General features: G+C 45.8%; 1 protein-coding gene across 1 annotated transcript; it reads right to left on the reverse strand.

Annotated features, from left to right (window-relative positions):
- Positions 1-5,647: 5,647 nt before the first annotated feature.
- On the reverse strand, positions 5,648-6,757 carry LOC118794504 (inward rectifier potassium channel 16-like). The gene has a single exon (XM_036552766.1). The coding sequence runs from the start codon at positions 6,755-6,757 to the stop codon at positions 5,648-5,650; it is 1,110 nt and encodes a 369-aa protein (XP_036408659.1).
- Between the last annotated feature and the right edge of the window lie 1,604 nt (positions 6,758-8,361).

The raw sequence follows: 8,361 nt of genomic DNA on the forward strand, positions 1-8,361 counted from the left end.
GATTGTACTGTCATCGTTCGTACTGTTCAATTACAGTGGTTTATGTTTCGCAATTTAGCTTGATCACTTCCCTGCTAGAACGCTGCTTAACACAGGAAAACTTTCTAGACTCGGAGAGATACGACAATCTTACCTGTTGATCATCTGGGGGATAAAAATCTGCACCGGCTTCCTCTAATACATCCTATGAATTTAGGAGTAACTTCCCATGCATATCCACAGTCTGCTTTTGTTTTAGTCTTCTTTGTTTTGTTGTTGTATTTTGTTTCAGGCAAATGGAAATTTCGGTCATAACCGGGAAACTGATGCCACCACGTTCGCCACCGCAACGACTGAGAGTTTTACTTCAGTCCGCCGGGAGTATAATTAATAAGGCTTTTCAGTTATCCCCACCCCGTGAACGCAACAGCCAATCAAATTGCGGGAGAGAAGACGGGACTGGTCGGCTGCCTCGACACTTTCCCGCACTCCGGGTTGTGCTGCGTCTGCAATCCTCTGAAATAAACGGACTGAATATGAACATATTTTAAGGTCATAACATAGAATCTACGTGGGAAAGGAGTGTAACAATACTATCAGATACATGGCATTCCATGCAGAATAATTCTAATTTACCTGCACAACGCAAACAGCACGCGTCGTTTGAAACCTTAACCTCTCTGTTTCTCAGTGACAGGCCTGCCTGTTGTACTGTTAGATTGTGGCATCAGCATCATCACTTTGAGGATGGTCTTAACAAAGCTCAGTGGAGGTTAATTTGCAGGAAAAAAAAAAAAAAAAACTCAGAGAGTGCACTGCAATCCCACACACAGGGATCAGTCAGTGTCTGGGTCAGAGTACTTTTAATTCATGGGACAAACAGACATGCCCCATTTTCATCACAACAAAAATAAATTCTGACATCTTTGTTAATGTGGCCTCAGCATCCATCGCAGTCCAGCTCTTTTTTAGGTTTGCAAGTGGGCTTTTTGCTCAAATTTCACACAGCTTTCAAGCTTCGTTTTCTCATCCCTCTGGGCAAGATTATTGCACACGTCAAAAGTTATTAATTTGTGCAGTACTGGTGATTGTCATGTGTAAAATGCACTGTAAACACTAGCCCTGCTGTGATGTGTGAGAAAGAGGCCAGTGGCCATGAGTGCCAGCACTCACAGATTTTACAAATTCCACCGCTTGTGTGCACGTTTTGATCGTGGGTTTACAAGGACCTCATTTTGCCAGTGGTGTTCTTATCTCTCGGCCCGCTTCACAGCCGGTTCGCGTGTTTGGCTTTGACCTCATAAAGTGACGCGCCTCCTCTTGTCCTGCCATCCCACAGCACCAGGCCCACAGTGGGCTGTCAGATTCCTCAGATTTTAGGATTTTGATGACAGTTTCCTGTCCAGCTCCACGGAGAGTAGATCAGATCAGAACTCGCCAGTGAATTTTATTGTGATAATATGATAATTCACCATAATCCCCAGACACCCCCCTCACACACACACACACACACACACACACACACACACACACACACACACACACACCCCTCTGGCCCCTGCCCATACCAAAACGCATGATCAGTTTGCAATGCAGCTCTTGAGCCATTGGCAATTAGCTACCAAAAATAGTTGGCCTGCTAGCCTCTGGTGCAGGCTGCCATTTAGCCATGTGCCACTGTAGCACCAGGCCTGCAGTGAAATGGATGATTACAAGGGCACACAGGTGATAATGCAGATAGTTTTACAGCTCTTTGCTGGTCTCTTTCTCCCTAAAAAGCTGAGACACATTTTGAAGCTTTGTGCAGTCTGTTCTCTGGCTAAGTCATATTGAGTCACACACTGTCTATATGCATACTTCCAGAGTTAACTGCCTGCCTTTCCCCCCACAACATGTGGTTCTGATGTCCAAAAAAGTATAGAGGAAAATATTTTACACCATGCTAAAGGCACTAGGTGCAGCATAAAAATGTGTAAAATTAGTTTATTATTGAGAACAGACTTGATTGCGGGAACTGATAATGATGAAAAGTACAAAGATCCAATTATAAGTCCAAGTTAACAATAGCGCTGCCAGGTGCTTTGCTCTTCAGCTGACAGTATTTCTGCTGCCAAAGGCTGTTTTGCTGTAGGCTGTTTTTAATCATGTTATTGTTATTTTTAAAATCTGTCAAGATTTAAAAATTTCCTCTCAAATGCGACCCGCTAACGGCCGCGCACGCGCGCGCACGTACACACAAGCACACATCATAAATTGATAAAAGATGACCGCGCTTCCATTGGGGATTGTTGCTTAGCTCTGACTGGGAATGTTTGTCTTTTTAAATTACGCTGTTGTAAGCAAAGCGCACAAGTCGCCGTATTTTCCTTTAATAATTCAAAACAAAATTTAAACAATGAACTCATACCTTGAATAGACATCGGCAAAAATGTTTCCTCTGCGACTCGATCCATTACTAGTGGTCCCCAGCACGCTTGTTCCCATCATACAACGTGGTCCCATTCCCGGAACACTTGGCGCAAGATGTCTACCGGAGTTACCTCGAGATACTTGCCAGCTTTTTTTCTTTTTCGTTTTAATGATATTATTCTTAGACAATCCATTTATGGGTCTCGCAATACTTTGTACCTGTTGCTGGGAGTATTAGGGCTAATTAAACATTTGTATTACATAAAATGTTAAATATATAATAATAATTTACATTTGCTATGTGTAACGCTTTACCGGCTCTTCATGTACTGGCTGAAACATATTTTTATCTTTTTTTGGGTGGGCGATGCTTGATGACTCGACGCTTTAGAGTCATTACTCATCTCCGATTATTGTGCTTTTTTTGCTAATTTCTTTGATAATTCATCTCTTTATCTTCACGGAGTAGATCTTTGTGATTTAAATGTAAGACCACGTATTTACAAAAAAAATGTAATCTATCCGTTGCTTTATATTTAGGGAGAAACTAGTTTGCTAGACTCTAACGGTAGAAGCCGGTAGCAAACCTACATCTCCAGTGCGGATGTTTTTTCCTTGCCTGTGTGCGTGGGAATAAAGTGTCTCCAAACACGAAACGCAGGCCTGACGCGCTAGCTTGTTTCGCAGCCTCCGTTAGCGATGACGTCTGCGCGTTGCCGTGCAGCGTAAGGCTGCTGTGCGCTGGAGTGGCCCGGGATACGGATGTCCAGAAATTGTGTCACGAGGTGCGTGCTGATTTGTGGGTACAACGTGGGGGCACACAGAGCGTCGACAGTTGTTGTTTTTCAGCTCTTGACACCTGCGATCTACTGTTTTTCTTATCTTTTTTTTTAACCTAATGCTACAAATAGAGGAGACATGCCCCATGCCCCCCGTCTGGGATTTTCAGTGCCGACTTGAACTTCTAGTAGACGAGATGCGATTCAGTCCACAGGGTGGCGACCTAGAGACAATATCAGTCACACGCCGTATGCAGCTCTAACTGTTTTTATATATCCTGGTGAGGCCCCCAGGTACTTCCTGAATATTGGCATGTGTGTATTAGCATGTATTCTTTGACAGCCTATACCGTCTTAGTTGCTCTAGGTGGCTAACTAATGAGCCATATGTATGTCCATGAGGGCTTTATTCAGAATGTCTGGGTAGTGTCAAATGTATCTGAGGTGCATTTCACAAATTCAGTTTTAGCTGCTTGATATTTCCACAAGTCTAAAAGAAGAGATAGGATCGAGAGGGTGTCGCAAAATCCAGCACACGCTTCTGTGCTCCAACAGTGAGATCTGACAGCTGTGTTTTACATATTTAACCAGAGCAAACAGGTCAGGTGAGGGCAGTAAGTGGTTATGCTAGGAATGAGGGCCGTGTTAGGCAATCCTGGGTCAGTGTTTTGTGCCATTACCAACTGCAGATGATATGGTGTGGACACGCTCTGATGCTGCCCAGGTAACAGCATAGGTACTGCCCAGGTAACAGCTCAGGTACTGCCCAGGTAACAGCTCAGGTACTGCCCAGGTAACAGCTCAGGTGCCACCCAGGGAGCTCACTTACTGTGACATGCGTTTTGTTTTTCACTAAACACCAATCAAATAACTTTGACAGAAATAACTGTACAGTCACTGTACGGCACCAATAGTGTTGCATCCGAGGCACTGCTGCTGGACCCTTGGGCAAGGTACTTACCCCAGAATTGCCTCAGTAAATATCCAGCCTGTATAAATGGGTAACGTGTAAAAATGTAACCTATGTAAGTTGCTCTGGATAAGAGTGTCTGCTAAATGCCAATAATGTAATGTAATCCGAGTTGAGGGATTAAGACATTGACACAATATTGTTGTGCCCAGGTGAGGTGTCTTGCTGAAAAGAAAACAGCTGAACATAATCTTACAGTATGATTAGCAAGGCTGTAAAGGACATTTTTTGGCACCATAAAGCTATGCTTATCGAACGTGTGAAATATCCCAGCCCCACCCTTGTACTGTCAGATAAGGGCATGTGCTTCGATCTGTACATTGTGTACTCTTGAGCTATACCTCCGTGCAATAAGACTGTATTAAGTAACTTACAATACAATGCAATTATGGATCACCTGTTTTATTACAGGAAATCAAAGCTTCAGTTAACCAACAGGCCGCCCTGCAGGCAGAATGTAAACACCAATGTGTGAATTCCTAATAGGCTAAAAAAGAAGTCTTTATACTATTTAGACAGAAATGTCATTCTGCTTGGTGACTACATTCCTGACCTTTTGCCTCAGAGTAAAGACTCACTACATGGGTTTTTTTTTATCATAAATACCCTGGTGCTGTTACTCAGATTTGCTTTATGATTTACAATTTGTGGTGATTTAGAATATATAAACAAAAACGTTTCAATGGTTAGAACAAGGCCATCCGTCCTGACTCTACTGTATGTATGATAACTTTATTTGAATGGTGCTTATTCTGCGTTAAAAAAGTAACAATTTTGTACAAACAATTTTGCAGCAAAATTCATTCCCTTGTGTGAGGCAAAAGAATGACAAAATGGCTCCACAGAGGAACACAGCAAAGGAAGCACAAATTAACATGCCAGACAAGGAACAGATTCAACATGCAAATGTATAATAAATTAAGGACATTTACACTAATATGAAACTGATTTGCTTAAAGAATGAAGTTAGCTCAGCTATAGTATACTTGCACAAGGATTTAAACGTTGAAGACCGACCAAAATCTCAGCTGCTATGTTCTGGGCCGTGGTGGTTCCAGAGAAGGGAAGAATTCTGTTGAAGCAAAATCTGGCTCATAAATGTATTTCAGTCAAATGTAATATTAATGTGAGAATATTACAGGTACAATCATACCTCCTACTAATCTTACCTCTCACTAATTCTCACTTGTCAACCCTGATATTTTTAAGATAAAGCTTTACACACATACACTCACACACACGCACGCACGCACGCACACACACACACAGTGCGTGCCAGAAATGCCAGACAACCCCCCTCCTCTTTCCATTTTGAATAAAAGTTTGAAACCTTTTTGCATTCTGATGCAGCCCAGGAGGTAGATGGCCAGTTCATTGTGAGTCCTCCATTCAAACTCCTCCCACTGTCTGCTGGAGCCCAAGCTGGAGAAACAGGTGGAAGTCCTAGGGGCTGCAGTTGGGTCATGACCTGCAGGTTGCTGCAGTCACCAACGGCCAGCAGAGGGCAGTGTTACAGCCAGGCCTCCTGATATGTGCTGGTGGCCTGCAGTTCGGTGGACGGCAGGTGCAGTGTCCTCTCATTTGTTCCGCCGTTGACCCCTGACCCCGATGCAGTGGTGACGGTCTGGTGGAACAGGCTGTAGTCCACCCTGTAGTGCGTCCTCCCCACCTTCAGGACGTCCTGGAAGCGGTGGCCCCAGAGGATCTCCGCCGGCGTGTAGGAGGTGCGGGTCTGATGCAGGACACCTGTGGAGTCACCTGTGTAGGTGAAGGTGACCACCAGCTCGAAGTCCTCCTTGCGCAGGTCCTCCGGGCCCAGCCCCCACAGCGGGCTGCCCCGCCCCAGCCTGTGGACGATGGTTGCCGGGGCAGCCAGGAGGATGTGCTCGGACTGGACCTCCAGGTCCTGGTAGGACAGAGCCACGCCCCCCGAGGGGCGGAGCCTGCGTCGGATGAGCTGCGCCTGGGCCACGCCCTCCAGCAGGTGGTTCCCGCGGAAGTCACCCAGCCGCCAGGAAAGGCACGCCTGGCCGTCCCGCTCGCTCACCACAGCGACGCGGCTAAAGCCCACCGTCTGTGCCCTTTTGCGGGCCGAAGCCATCTTGGCTGCGACCACGCCGATGACCGCCGCGTCGATGAGGCAGCTGAGAACATCCTGCACGGTCACCACGGTGATGGCCTCGGCGCAGTTCTCCGTCATTCCCCGGAAGCCGTAGCCGATGGTGGCCTGTGTCTCCATGGAGAAGAGGAAGGCGGCGGTGAAGCTGCGTACGTTCTCCACGCACGGCGGGTTCCCGGGCTGTGACAGGTCCCCGTGTGCCAGGGCGATCACCCAGTACAGCAGGCCAAAGAAGAGCCAGGACAGGATGTAGGAGAGGGAGAAGACCAGGAGCATCACCCTCCACCGGATCTCCACCAGCGTGGTGAAGATGTCCGTCATGTACAGCCCCCACTCCCCCGGTGGCTGCCGGAAGGTGGCGTGGCAGCGCCCGTCCTTCCCCACAAAGCGTCGGCTTTCCCCAGCCTTCTGGCGACCTTTCCCCGCGCCACGGGTGGAGGGGCGGGCAGAGGAGCGGGTGGAGCCGCTCACACCGTCCGACAGCTCGCCCTCGGGGCTCATCCTGCCCCGGGACCAGCAAATGACAAATGGGTCACCCCCTTCTTCCTGCTTCTGGAAATCCTGCAAGAGCAAAGAAACAGTGCTCTTTTTACACTTTTTTACATTACTTTACATTATTGGCATTTAGCAGACGCTCTTATCCAGAGCAACTTACATAGGTTAGACTTTTTTTTTTTTTTTCCAATGTTATCCATGTATACAGCTGGATATTTACTGAGGCCCAAGGGTACAACAGCAGTGCCCCAGCGGGGAATCAAACCGGCAACCTTTCAGTCACAAGTCCTGCTCCTTAACCACTATGCTACACTGCCACCCATGTGCCACACTGCCATGCTCTTCCCTTCCTGTTTTCGTTTAAAAGTATTTAAAATAGTTTAAACAGAACATCAGTGGAAAAAAATTATGTGCGCTTAAAAAGATTATAAAAAGTAAGACCGGAGACCATTAAAGAAAACATCAGCTCGTAATTCTGCCATCACAAGCTCAGGGCCTCGTCCTTTGGAGTAAGAATCTGTACCCGTAGAGACAGCAATTACAGTATAATTACAGAGCTGATTTACTGGGATGGGATGTGATCATAACCAAACCAATAAATAAATCTCATTCATTGAAAGGAGTTGGACTTTAAAAACCAAAACATATTTTCCTTGACTTTATATGCATATTTGACTTGATTTAAGCAACTGCCAACGCTGTAGATAAATAAACATAAATACATTTTGCCATGACAAACTCGCTGTGTGTTGCTAAGTCCTGTCCGTTTGAAACAGCGGGGCAAGTCAGGGCTCGAGACTGCTCGTAATTATATTGCCTTACATGTCCCGGCTAGTCTCAAAGTCACAGATCACGCATAAAGGGGTCCCTGTGTCTCCCACGAGGAAAAGGTTTGAGGAAAACCCACAATGCGGCAGTGTCTCACAAATATCATAATGGCAGACGAGGTCCTGGCCATTAGTCACAGCTCTGAAGCATGAAATACATATTGTGAAAAAGAATGCGCGTCTGTCTCCTGCGCCGGCCATTTCACGGCCAGGCTTCAAAAGAAAGAATGGGCCCTGGAGCTATCTTTACTGTAGGTATGGACTCCCCAGGGTTGCCACAAGGTCAGATGGCTGATTCAATTAAAAAGTCAGCCCAGACCTATTCAGGCTTTAACTCGGACATGGAATTTTTTCATGTTCCATGCATAATGTACAGAGAAATTCTCTAAATTGTCTAATTTCACCCCTTTTAAAACCCCTAAACTAATCTGAATACCTAAGTTAACTGTAAACTATTTCTCTGGTGAAGTCAGCACGGGAATGTTTTTTTGTTATTTGGAATGTTATCTGTTTGTCTCAAACTGAATATTTCGGAGGGGGTTGTCATCATACCAGTTTTGGACTAAAGGAAAAGGGATAAGGCAGTTTAGTTTATTTGTACCAGTATAAATATGCACCAGCATGTCACCTATTCACAGAACCCAGAGTTCCAGAAGACTCACCCCATGCTCAGCATCTGATACCTGATCTCCTCATATCACAAGTGAAGCTTCACACAGTGTTATAGATCATTGTTAGGCACTATGTGTATGTTAGTGTGTGGATCTGTGGATCATTGTTCAT

This window comes from Megalops cyprinoides, chromosome 19 (assembly GCF_013368585.1).
Source record: "Megalops cyprinoides isolate fMegCyp1 chromosome 19, fMegCyp1.pri, whole genome shotgun sequence".
In the NCBI taxonomy this organism is placed as follows: Eukaryota; Metazoa; Chordata; class Actinopteri; order Elopiformes; family Megalopidae; genus Megalops; species Megalops cyprinoides.